The 13,222-nt window shown below is 39.6% G+C and overlaps 1 protein-coding gene across 2 annotated transcripts; it reads right to left on the reverse strand.

Annotated features, from left to right (window-relative positions):
* Nucleotides 1-9,303: 9,303 nt before the first annotated feature.
* Nucleotides 9,304-13,187, reverse strand: LOC105460457 (ATP-dependent RNA helicase DDX54). 2 transcript variants are annotated; one of them, XM_011706914.1, is made up of 12 exons: nt 13,079-13,187; nt 12,709-12,907; nt 12,221-12,597; nt 11,822-12,137; nt 11,511-11,721; nt 11,191-11,417; nt 10,903-11,097; nt 10,680-10,821; nt 10,413-10,605; nt 10,095-10,233; nt 9,868-10,021; nt 9,304-9,699 (listed from the first exon to the last, which is right to left on the reverse strand). In XM_011706914.1, the coding sequence occupies exons 2-12, from the start codon at nt 12,901-12,903 to the stop codon at nt 9,515-9,517; spliced, it is 2,334 nt and encodes a 777-aa protein (XP_011705216.1). In that variant the 5' UTR covers nt 12,904-12,907; nt 13,079-13,187; the 3' UTR covers nt 9,304-9,514. The 2 variants fall into 2 exon arrangements, with proteins under 2 accessions (XP_011705216.1, XP_011705223.1); XM_011706921.1 differs by having other exon boundaries at nt 12,709-12,937; nt 13,079-13,180.
* Between the last annotated feature and the right edge of the window lie 35 nt (nt 13,188-13,222).

Genomic DNA, 13,222 nt, shown 5'->3' on the forward strand with positions numbered 1-13,222 from the left:
TCGTAAATTATCTCATATAATTTGAGACCTTAGGTTCAGCTCTTATAGGTTCAAATTAAGAATGCTCTTTCGACTCTTTCGGTACCTGTTAAAGAATTTTTTTTATATCCTCCAAACTTTAAACAATTGTGATTTTCGAGGAACAAACAAACGAATATCTCGTGAGACTTATGTGAGACTAATGATTCGTTCCCTGCAGTTAAACTTTCTATTTTTTCTCCTTTTTCTTTTCAATTAATCTTCAATCTCCTTTTTCTTCTAATTATACGTTTATTTCTTTTCAAGTGCAGAGAGCACAGCGTGGTGCGAACCTTTTGACTTTCTTCCTCTGCCAAGGATGACGGTTCGCAGTGCCGGGGCTGAACGAACCACGGGCCCCGTCATAAAAGCAATAGGCATCTCGCAGTTGGGTTGGCAGCGGCACCGGACGGACGGTGCCACTCGTTAAGTGATGGGGAGGGGGAGAGAAAAGGTCGCGCGGCCGCAAGTGCAGCTGCACCCGGCGACGCACGGCCGAACATATTAGCGGGGTGGCCAGAGGCTAAGCAATTACAAGACATTAGGGTACCACTGGTACCAGCGCAACTCCAAATGCAGCCATGCGCTTGTGGCGCAAAGATTCGCACGTTACTTTCCTTTCGAACAACAACGGCCTTTTGCTTTCTTCGCTCAACTTCCTCCCCCTCCCCCTCACCCCTCCTTTCCTACCGCCCAGCCGTCTCTCCGTCGGCCCGGGGCAACGGCGTTGCTCGATTCGTTCCTCGCAACGTTTTGCAATACAGGGCAGACCAACAATGCTTCCGTACCCCGCGCGACGCGGGGTCTCGCGCCTCGCGGATGCCGTCAATTATTAGTGAATTATCGGTGACTCATGTGCGAAAGAATGCATACGCGATACACGTATGAAGTAGAAGATATATAAAGATGGTATCTTGGCATTTTTGTAGCGCGTTATTGTTCGAAACTCGATTCTTTGACGTGGAATTGGTTTCCCCTCAACGAAATTACGACATATATTTCATGGGTAATTAAACGCGTTTATAATACCATGATAAAATTGGCCAACTTCCTTCCGGGGTCAGTTTTTTCTTCTTCGGCCACAAAGTTTAAGATCCATCTATTCAGCACGTTTAAAATATGTATATTATTGATGCAAATACATTAGTGCCAATTTCTTTGATTTTTTTCATATACATACATAGATTCGAACAAATCGAGCCTTCATTTTCCCATCGAAATGGTTTTCGCGTTTTGCGTGCTCAAGCAAACAGTCATATAATAAGCTGGTATTTATAGACGATTTTTATATTTAAGACCGTCCTAAGTCCCTACGATCTTCATCGTACTTTAGATGTTACATCACAGAGTTAATACAATCAAGCTATAATACAATAATACAATCACAGAGTTGTATATTAGCAACTAAGAAATGTTATTACCTACTTCAGACGATTTTAAAACAAAAACGTATTAAAAATAAAAATAAATACCAGTCAAAATAAATTACCAAATAAACAAACTTGAAGAAAATTCGCACGAATGTATAAGAGTACTTATTAACACATCGACAAAAATAGCCCAGATCGCACATGCAAACACAACATATATACACGAAACTTATATGGATATGTATATTACATTTGCGCGATATATATTATAATCGCGGATCGTAGGAGAAACGTGTTTCGCTCTTTCCCCTCTACATTCCCCTCTACATAGGATCGCATTCCGCGCCGATTGCAGATCGCCGGAGTGGACTTTAAATCGTCGCTGTACGGCCGCTGCGATTTGGCGAGCTGCGTGACGCGCGCGTCGTTGCCGCCGGATTATGACGCGGTTTGGAAGTCACGCATGCCTGTGCGACAACGTAAACAGTGTAAACACCATCGCGCGCGATATCGCGCACAACTAATGGCCATCGCACGCTGTGCACGCGGAATTAATGGGTTTTCGATCGTCCCGAGTTCTCGCTCGCGCTGACTCATTTGCCCGTGATTGCGTTAAAATCGATATAACCTGCAGTATCGGGAGCGACGTAAAGCCTGTCCGTCAACACTTACATATATTCTTAATGCTGGAAATTGTTATTTTGCCGTATATCTACGAACGGTCGAGTGAACGTGTGTAAACAAAATAACGCGATACGTTTATTTAGATTAAATTCATGCGAGAAGTCGCATAAGTAAATTCAAGCACACTTTAAATCTGTAATTTGTAATTCGTATTTGTAATTCGTAATCAGGATTCAGGATAGAATTCTAATTATGTGCCATGTCGTTTGAATAATTGAATTACACGCATACACGTAGGATAAAGGCACTTGACCCAAGGACAAAAATTCATATTTTTATCTAAAAAAATATCAAGCAATCAATAATGTATTTACAGTTATATTTAATCATAAAAAATATTTTATGGATTTTGTTCAATTTCAGTACTACGTTTTATATGTTTTTTATGTATTTTGTTTTTAATTTTAATTGAATGAAATAATGAAAATTATTCACAATTTGACCCTTGAGTCTGATTGCGGATCAAATTATTCGCGAAACATTTTTAATTTTCTATGAAATCTAATGCTATTTACTTACTTCTGTAAAAGGCAATTCTTATATTAAATATTGCTGTATTAAATTTTAAACAAATTTTTAAAGGCATGCTTAAATTGACGTTTCATGTTTTATTACTTAATGATATCAATAAAATATGCAACGTCATGGTTGATAAACAAGAAATAATTGACGATTGATAAAGCTAACACAAATGCTAAAGTATCTTGTAATATGCGCCATTTGACAAAAAATACAATAATTAAATGTAATAAATTATCCAGAACTAGTTGTGTTACCCGATCTACATCTATAGTGGCGTTATCTTATATTAAAATAAATATATGTACATATATTAGAGTATATAAAATTATAAAATAAGCTGAAATCTCATTATAAATTATCCCATTGAACTTAATTTGATTCCTCGCTTGAATTTAATTTAAACAAACATATTGCGTTATTTTTCCCGCAAGTGGATCATCTATTTGATTGTTTGTGAATCGATCAAATAATAATTTCAACGGCATTATCGTGTTTTGTTCTGTAACTGTTTATAGTCTTGCTTGTGAGGAAATTGAAAGGAAAGAAAGAATGAAAAATTGTTAATTTCGCGATTATTAATACCGCATTTATTGCATTGCTGTGTCTATTCATTGCTCTCAATTACCTCAGCTAGTCAGTTACCTATTTAACTATTTTCTATCACAAGTACATACGCATCGCAAGCATCACGTAATTATATTCACAATTGTTCCTTACCCTTTGTCGTTCTTACATATTGTCTGCTACCATACGAGTCATTAAATTAAATCCAGAAAGACTGCGGTATATCTTCTGTAAAAAGTATTGTTTGTTTTATGATATTATAAGATTTCCAAAATGAGGAAAGAGGAGAAATGGGAACAGAAGAGAAGAATCATATATCTGCGTTTATTATAAATAATATAAATCATACGATTATGATGATACCTAATGGATTAATAATTGTGCATTTTCTCCAATCTTTAGAGAGGGTATGTCCTAGAAAAGCAAATGTCTTTTACAACAACGCTGTTAAAGTAGTACCGCTTCGGCCGGTTCCCATCCCGAATCTTTAGCGGCACCATTGTGACGTCATTCTGCGAGTTTTCGGACCAATATAGCCGCCGTTTATTTACGAGAGAGAAGAGAATGCGCAAGAGTATCTGTTTTCCTCTGGTGGCATAACGGCCGTGAATCCTGAGAGATGCGAGAACCGGCCGAGCGCCGGCGACTTCCTGGAATGCTCCACGCTTTCTACCTGCGACGGGCTTAAATATCTCGGCAAACGATACGTCATCGACCGGCACGGCACGTAAACGAGTGCCGAACGTAATGAGCCCCCCCCCCTTCGCCAACGTCCGTCCCCTTTCTAAGAGGCAATAACACTTTTTTCTACGTCTTTCTTCGCTCGTATTTCTTTTTTTTTCTTTTCTTTTTCTAATCTTCCACTTTGGCTTGCGCGAGAAACTTTCGCGAACTGCGGCCGCCGATGACGGAGCATCGTCGGCATTTCGGTCAAGCCGTTTGTGGCGACGGATTACTAACCCAGATAGCCAAATCTATCGAAAACAGAAGTTTTGCGAAGTGTCTGCTGCACGTTTTGTCGAGCGAGCGTAAAATGTAACAAAATTTGTGCTAACAGAATGTAATGGTAGATTGCCAGCAGATCTCTGCCGTTTCGTATACATAAATGATATATTCTCCATTTGAACGGTTACGAAATGACAGATTCTGCACGGTTTCTGCTGGCGGTCTACTGTCAAATAATATCGGTGGACTCTGCTGGCGGAACACGAGTTTAATGCGGACGCAGTTGATGCTAATCTGCCGTGATACGTTCTGCTCGAATCTGCTGGCGAAATGCTAGCACATCGCTAGCACTTCGCTCACCGGGAATCTAAAACGGATTCGAACACTGCTATTCCATTCGCGCAATTTTCTGCATGGCAATTAAATCTCACTCTCTCCCGCGGTGTTCAGACATTTAAATCATGATCCGCCTAGATCTTTGCACGCCTCGCTTCTAAATCCTCTAATTCGACGAAGTCTTCCTCTTGATCTCGTCGCTAATTTAAAATATTTCTAAACGAGAATGCCAACGTGGCGTTAAATGCACTCGAGAATTTGATACGATTGCAACACAACGTACGTTTGCGATCGTCAATCATCGCGCGAGAGTTAAAAGACCAGATTTGACCCTGCGCCAAGTGCAACGACAAAGTAATGGACCGTCGTGCAAGGGCGGTCTGTGAACTGTCTTGTGCAACAAGCCTCTGGCTTATATCATTTTTGTTCGCCTTTTGGACACACGAACGGCTCGTACAGACAGGTTTATTTCGAATAATATTGTTTAGACGGATTCGCAAGCAGTCTGCCATCTTGTGTTTGCTCCGCCTTTGATTAATATATCTCTTCTGTCCCAGAAACGTCTATATCAATTTAAGTAGAATAAATTCATTCTTTCGCTTTCGTTTGAAAGATTGTAGAAATTAAGATGCATTGTCGTCTATGTTGCACAGAAATTGTCTAAAACTTTGCTACTACATTTTTTACGCTTCAATAATAACTGAAAAGTAATGCCAATATATGTACGTTTTAAAAATTGGCAACTGCGTTTTTGATCAAAACGCTCGATATGAAAAACCAATTCTTAATTGGATGCACGCGTAAAAAAGAATTCCAGACAACGGAATGTCGCGTTAACGATTCGTTCTTCGATTCGCGAAGAATGAATTCAGGGACTTTCGACGCATTCCAGAGTACAAAGAGTCTATTATTATCGTGATACGTCATTATTCTGACTCAAGCGGAAGGATACAAAAAGCGTAACACATGTTAAAATAGAACGAAATCAAGTTGCTGACGCGCCCTCTCTCCGTCTTTCCTTCTCCCACTCTCTCGGAGAATTAGATTGAATTCATTGAAATCTGCTCTCGTTAGTGATGAAGCCGACTCGTGAACTGTAGAGGACGTTACCTCCCAGAGGCGTAACGATTCGTGGGACCTTGAGCAAAATAATGAGGGCGAGTGCCCTCGTGGTAGAGAGAAACCTAAAGAGAAAGGAGAAACGAGGGAAGTCGGGAAGAAGGAAAGGCGACAGGTTTTAAAGAAAGGAGAGGAGGAAATTTCACGGATAATACCAGCTGATTACTGTGTTAAATAATATATTTAATTATATATATATATATATATATATATTTATTTATTTAATATTAAATATACATATAGGCATTCATGTGGGATATTCGGAAAGGATTTGTCGAAAAATTCTGGCAAAACCGCACATAACAGTCTTCAAAAAATTTTAAGCTATCAGCATTCTTGGAAATTTCTCCTAAATGTTCGTATTCTTGCAATTTACCAAAACAAATCTCGAAAATTTCGATTTTACAATCGTATACTCTGCGACGTCTGGCATTTTTCTAGAAAAGAAAAGGGGCTCCTTGAAAAATACGTATTACCTGACGTGTATAAAAACGTTCTCCGAAAGATCCGAATGCAATATAACAAGATATAAAAATCGAAGGATTTCGCATTCCTCTGGCAATAAGTACTTTAATCTTCAATTTTATCCTTCTTACTCCGATCGTGTTACATTCTCGTCATTATGTTTGAGTTCAACGAGATTGAGCTTAAATAAGATTCCACTGAAGTAATACACTAAATAAGTATACAGTGTACATACAATTCTAAGATCTACCGATCCTTGTCACTCATGGACCAAGCGCGGAGAAGACTGGCGGATAGTGAAGCTATACTTCGTCCATTTCCTTTGTCACGCCGCTACTCCTCTTCTCCTCCTCTCCGCCCCCCCCCCCACTTTCCCGACGATTGTTTTCGTCGACGACGTTGTCGCCGGCTGAGCATGCCGACGTAAGAATGGGAGCACGTCCGTGTGTAAGCATTTGCGCGGGCATGAATTAATGCCGCGCATACCGATGTCGAGAGAGAGCGGGATAACGGGTGGCCGCGGGACGACACGTGATTCCCCGGCACAGCGCGCGTAATATATTAACACGTGGTAACGTGACAGGCAATACGTTTGTTTCTCCGCCGTCGCCTTCGTCCGCAATCGAACGGACGCGAGAGTGGCGAGAGGCAATCGGAGATACCAGGGAGATACGATTGACGGAACTCTCGGGCTTGTTATTGTAACTCGCGCGCTTATCCGTCACGATGTTGATTGTTTCAATGGAATCCTAGGCTCACTCAGTCGTTTGATCGTACGTATAATAATAATACGACGAGAATAAAAGACAAAATAGAAGATTAGAATATTATAGAGAAAAACCTGAGACCGTTCGAAATCTTACCATTGCATTGATCGAAATATACTTTGGTCGTGCGATATTCCTTATAGAGAAGAGAATTAAGTTATTATAGATATTTACAGAGAAATTAAGAAATACATATTCATTACATTTTGCAAATATATCACATTTGTAGATGTTTTTTTCATTTCTCTTCGTTCAGAACGTTCGAAGAATCCTGTTACATAAATCCTGAGTATGTACTCCCGCATGATAAAATCCCGCCGCAATCTGCCGTTAATACCCGTAATTCGCAAATGATGCACCGAGCAGATAATTGAGGTGGAGGCAGAATCGCGATGAATCGTTCCGCGGCTGCTTCCCAAGATCGAACAATGTAGAGAGAGAGAAAGAGAGTGAAAAATAGAGAGAAGGAAGAATCAGAAACCAGAAGAGACCTTGTACCAATTTCCACGAAGATTTCGGACGAAGCGAGTAATTGTGATACACGATGGCCACGTTCTGCGCTACACGCGCGCGGCAAGAAGATTGAAAAGACTCAAGCGTGCGCGCTCGTACGCACATCCAAAAATACACGGCTCGACTCCTCGGCCAACGAGTTGAATCTGCCGTTCGCGCGCACGACGTATTCTTTCTTTTTCTTCTTCTCTCTTCTCTTTCTCCCGACACTTCGCCAACAGTCATCCGCGCGTCCCTCCCCGTCCTTGCATCCGCGCGCTGCGCAGATGCTCTCTATCATAATAATCTCTATTTCGGGCCGGAGGGTCGGCCGTGGGTCGCGTTGTCGCGCGGCAGATGTGTCCCCTCGTTCTTCATCGAGCTAAAAAGTCGTCGAGTAGGGGGAAGGTCGAGGCTCCAAATGCATACCGCACTCGATGGAGACGAATGGGCAAATAGACATTAGACGAGCTAGACACGTCTAAAAGCCCAATGGGATTGCTACGCCGCGGGTGAGAAGAGAGAGGCGGGAAAGAGAAAGAAAAAAATAAGGCGAGAGAATGACGGAGGAGGGCAAGTGACGGAGCGACACTTATATTATACTGGGCGATCGCACAGAGAGACTGTAACGCGGACACGTTCTTTTCTCTGATAATGCCTAGAGTGACAACTTAAGGTGTTTAGGCGGCAAGAAGAGATATGTCCAAAGGTATCATTCGGGAGAAAAAGAGAAAGAGTTAAAGAGACCACTGCTCGGACGATGTCAAAAGAATTTGAAATCGAAGCCAACTCGAGGTCTCTTTCGGAGATCCGGTTGCGCTCCAGCTTTGCAGCCTCGCTTATTACGATGCGCGTCGCCCGTGTTTGTTTTCTAGAATCTAGATCACAAAAGGAGCGTACGCGCACAAAGGGAGAAGGGCTTGCTATGACACAGATACGAAAGCCGATCGACTATACGCGCTAATAAACTGTTAATAATAGTTAATGCGACTGCCCGTTAGAGATCGATATCTCAATTACTATATATTGTATAACTTTTTTTCTTTTTTTTTTTCTATATATAATCTCCGCGAAGAGATAGCGCAGCCTCTTTATACTCTGGAAGTATCCTATGTTGTTTATTAGTATCTTCAATTATCGAGAAAACATCGCCACGCGACGCGGACGCGGCAGAAAAGTTGGCGCGATAACGCGATGTTTTCAGATAATCGAAGGATAATCGCGTCAATCACGTTATTATCATTAAAATATGCCACCGATATGATACAATGCCCAATGGCAATGTAAATACACTGCTGTGAATCACTTACTCCGCGCTGCGTTAACACATGGCACAGAATACCTTTACGCAGCGGTATATCGTGAGACTTTAATACGCTGAAAATTTTTCTATATCTCGGGAGTGGAGAGCAGCCAAATGTTGCTTTCGCGGAACCCACTTATGCACGCAGATCTTCCGCCTCGTCATGTAGCCGTCCCGTGATTCTCGCAACGCGCAGAGATGAATTTCCGTCGACGGTTTCGGTCTCGGCAAAATTTATGATCGCATCGAGACGTATTTTTTTTGTTTGCCTTCCAGGTTTTTGATTCCTCGCGATTATATCGGCGAGCGAGAAGTTGCGCGCCTGCCTCGATGACGCGGAAATTTCTTAGGCTTCGCGCAAAGAGACAGGCGCCCGGCAAAGTCTTCGTAATACCTCGCCTTACGGGAGACCCCACAATTGTGCAACGCAGTCACTACGTTGTTATGACGATGACGATGCAAGGCCAAACGTCCTAAATCGTACAACACTTGTTTATAAGGTCATTGTACTCTCGAGAGATATTATCGAACCGTTCGCGATTATTTTTAGCCGATGCGTCGTATTTGTGTCGTATAATGTATATTATTATGTCACGCTTTTTTATCATATATATTATATACATTAAAATTTATATCACGCGCGCTTAAAAATCTATTGCCCCTATGCAAATTTTTAATCGTAAAAATATAGGATTGTTTTGAAATGATGGCTCTGTGATATAAAGTATACTTTTAATTAAAGTAACTATTTCTACTACGCGTAATAGCTTTCACTCGTTTCTTCATTCTAACATGGTTGTGTTGATTACATGGCAAATATGAGTAATGGGAATAATGCAAGAGGAGAAGTGATAATTAACAGAAAAAGAAACCAATACCTAAAACTGATTGCATTATAATGATAATGTATTCTGAACATCGAAAACGTTTTAATGTTTCCTTCTACGATCCTTTTGACTTTTATTTCTCCTTCTGCCATTTTTCTGACGTTTTCTCTCCAGCAGCTTGCGTGCCTTCAAAACTTGTTCGGGTTTCTTCAGCTCGCTCTTTACTTTAATCTTGTCTTTAAGCTTCTGGTTGTGCCGGGCCCAATGTGTATTTGCTGTGGTCCGTACTGAAATGCAAATAAAGGGTCAATTATTTTTGAATAACGTTTGAAATGAATATGCGCAAAAAATTATAAAAGAAATGTTTTTAAATATACGTCAGTTAAATGTGTCATTTGATTAGATTAGAAACAAAATATATAACTTTTACAACCGATGTGATCATGTTAACTTACAGTTTGTTGTCTGTGAAGGTTCTTCCTCACTATCTTCTTCACTATCGTTTTCATCGATCTTACGCTTCTCCTTCCATACATTGTAACGATTTGTCTTGTACGTAGCAGGTATCCATACTCCCGATTCAGTGCGTATTTTTTTCGCCTTCGGATCCTGTGGATACAATGTAAAAAATATACCTGTATTTCACCATAAGTAGAAATTATACATGAATGCATGTATATACCCTTTCGACGGTGACCATTTTCTTCTTTTTCCTATCCCACTTTTTCAACTGCGTTTGAAGATGTTGGCCCTCTTCATTGTCTGCCGTTAAATCCATCTGCGCCTTATCAGCTTCAGTGGCAAATGTGTTAACTGCTAAACTGAAAAGTAAACAAACATCGAATACAAATAATTAAAAACTAAAAAAAAATATTATTGAATTGTGCATTTGATTTTAATATGAATATAAAATATATATTAATGATAATTTTAATATTTCGTATTACTTTCATAAAGTTGAAAAAACAAGTTATGAAAACCGAAATAAAGTGATTCTTACCCATCCTCTGTATGCTTGTCTGGTGCGGAGTAAGGTATATAATATTCTTCATCCCGTTTCGTTAAACGTTTCTTCTTTTTTGAAATTTTGTATAAATCGTCACTACTTCTTTTCTTTGGCACTACCACTGTGCTGAATGCAGCATTAATTTCTTCCGCGTTGCTGGACGGCAGATTAACTTTTTCAGATAATCCTATGGAAGTTGAAAAATTTAACTCGAATATTGTTACATATATGTATGGTACACATTGCCATCATAATATTTACCTGATGTCGTATTGATTTTATCAGTTTTATGCTCCTCCATCTTTTTGCGGAAATTAAGAATATTCTCCTTGTGAAACATTCGTTTCGCTTTCATCACCTGATAGTCAGTTGAACTTGTCTTCGTACCAATTTCAAATATCGTCTGTTACATGTAAAAGATTTTGATATTAAAATTGAAGTGTAACGTTTTAATATTCGTATGTATATGAAGCATCGTACTCACTCCTTGCGGTCTATAATTTTTCATCCTGGATATCATATCCACAGCTGTATGAAGAGCTGTATCAGAATACTCGGGTAAGACTCCAGCTTCGTTTATGCGAAGCTCCTTAATTCTTTTGACACTTTCCGCCGAAGCACCCGGTCGCGATCTGATGTATTGTTGATAGGCGTTGTTGCATACTTTTTGCATATTTAACTGAAGACATACATACTCGTTTAATGCCACGAAGAAACAGAGGATTAATTATACGAATTTATGTACCAAAATAGATATGTTCGGTATGCTCACCAGATCGGTAGAGGTGTTGTGCCAATTTATTAATTCAGCTAATTCTTCCTCTATCATAGCCTGTGGCAATTTCCCTACGGCGGATTCCATATTTTCATTGGTTCCCGCAGTCGGCACTATCGTTAAAGGCCGACCAAGGAAGAGATGCAGATCTAAGAGGTAAGGATATTCGTCGGAGCTCACGATATTATATGCCGTTCCAGCACGTCCGGCTCGAGCACATCGTCCTGCAGAAAAAAAAATTAGTCAATGTAATCAGTCAGGTTCTTGTGTTTCAATAACAATTAAAAATAATTGAAAACAATTACGAAAGAACGTACCTACTCTGTGCACGAAAAGTTTAGATTTTGCGGGAAAATTAAAATTGATCACGCAGTCAAGATGTGGTATATCTATTCCTCTAGCAGCAACATCCGTCACTATGAGAACTCTCGCTTTACCAACTTGAAATTTAGCTGCATTTATTTTACGCGCGGAAGGATCCAGATTCGAATAAATGAAGGTGTTAGATATATTCGCTTTATCCAATATCTGTAAAAATTGTTTTATATCCGATATATTCGATTACTTGTCTGCTAAAATATTTGCAGAATATTATTTAAAATGTACGATTATGTACGCCGATGATTACCTGATGAATATATTCCACATGATGCATAGTTTCCGCGAATATAATTGTTTGCGACTCGGGTTTAATAATTCTTTTTAGTAAGCTCAAAAGTACAGCTAATTTCTCTTCGGGGCGACACGTAATAAAAGATAACGTTAAACCTTCAGGCAGCTTACTCTCAACGTCCAAACGAAGTAAAACTGGATCGCTCAGACCAGCTTTCGCAAAGTCTACGAGAATCTTAGGCAAAGTAGCGGAGAATAGTAATGTCTGACGTGATTCCGGTAATCTGTTCACAATTTCTTGTATCTGTTCCCCGAAACCCATTTCAAATAATCTGCAATGCAGTTTTGTGTTAACCACGTCGCAAAAGAAAATGCAAATGTTAAAAATAACACACGAGAAATAAGAAACTGTTACCTATCGGCCTCATCAAAGACAATATATTCGACATTTTTTAATTGCAGATCCATCTCCACGCATATATGGAGAAATCTACCTGGGGTAGCTACAATGATGTCGGGATTTCCATGAATTGCACTAAACTGATTATCCATACTGTCGCCACCCAGTATCACTGCTGACTTCAATCCTGTAAATCTTCCTAACTCCTTTATAAACTTCAACGTCTGCAGTGCCAGCTCACGTGTGGGCGACAATATCAATGCGCGTGCACCCGTCTTTGCTTGCCTCGCCTTGAGTTTTTCAAACAGAGGAATTAAAAAGCAAGCGGTCTTTCCGCTACCTGTCCTGGCCATCGCTACTACATCTCTTCCCTCGAGAGCCAACGGTATGGTCTATATAAAAAAAAAAGTTTTATATTAATGTAAACATCAAGATTTATAGTATTGAGACAGCTGCAATTACAAATTGTGTTTCCTTATAGAATATACATGCATTTTAATAACCTTTCTTTGTATAGGTGTGGGTATTTTGTACCCACGTTTGAGGATCCCTTTCAAAATCGGAAAACTGAGAGCCATCGATTGAAACCCTCCAGATTTCTTGGAAACCTTCTTTTTAATTCTAGCAATTTCATTATCCTCATCATTGTCACTGACCGTATTTGGGTTGGCAAAGCCGACAAGATCGTCGTCCTTCATCCTGCTGTAGATTGGAAATATGTAAAAAATGATTCTATTAAATGTAAAATATACTGTATTAATATAACATTTCATTTAACAGATGTTACGTATTTTTCTTAAATATTTATCTTAAATTAATCAACACTTTTTTAATATGTTGTCAACATATTTATTTAATAATGCATAATCTTACTCTTAATTCTATCTATTAAAGATTCCAATTATCGAATGTCACATGGCACACACTCAAGCAACATCACATAACCTCAAAAAGCAGGAGGACCTTTGAGTATATAGCTTTGAATATATAGAGGAGGGGGAATGTTGGCTCGAAAAC

The sequence above is a fragment of the Wasmannia auropunctata genome, unplaced genomic scaffold (genome assembly GCF_000956235.1).
Source record: "Wasmannia auropunctata unplaced genomic scaffold, wasmannia.A_1.0 LD336101.1, whole genome shotgun sequence".
Lineage (NCBI taxonomy): Eukaryota > Metazoa > Arthropoda > Insecta > Hymenoptera > Formicidae > Wasmannia > Wasmannia auropunctata.

What these genes read in the sequence shown, in the direction of transcription:
- LOC105460457 (XM_011706914.1), bottom strand. Translation starts at nt 12,903, where the DNA reads ATGAAGGACGACGATCTTGTCGGCTTTGCCAACCCAAATACGGTCAGT. An exon ending in CCACACCTATACAAAGAAAG is followed by an intron (nt 12,598 to 12,708) that starts GTTATTAAAATG and finishes TTTTTTATATAG; the next exon opens with ACCATACCGTTGGCTCTCGA. An exon ending in ACTTTTCGTGCACAGAGTAG is followed by an intron (nt 11,418 to 11,510) that starts GTACGTTCTTTC and finishes TTTTTTCTGCAG; the next exon opens with GACGATGTGCTCGAGCCGGA.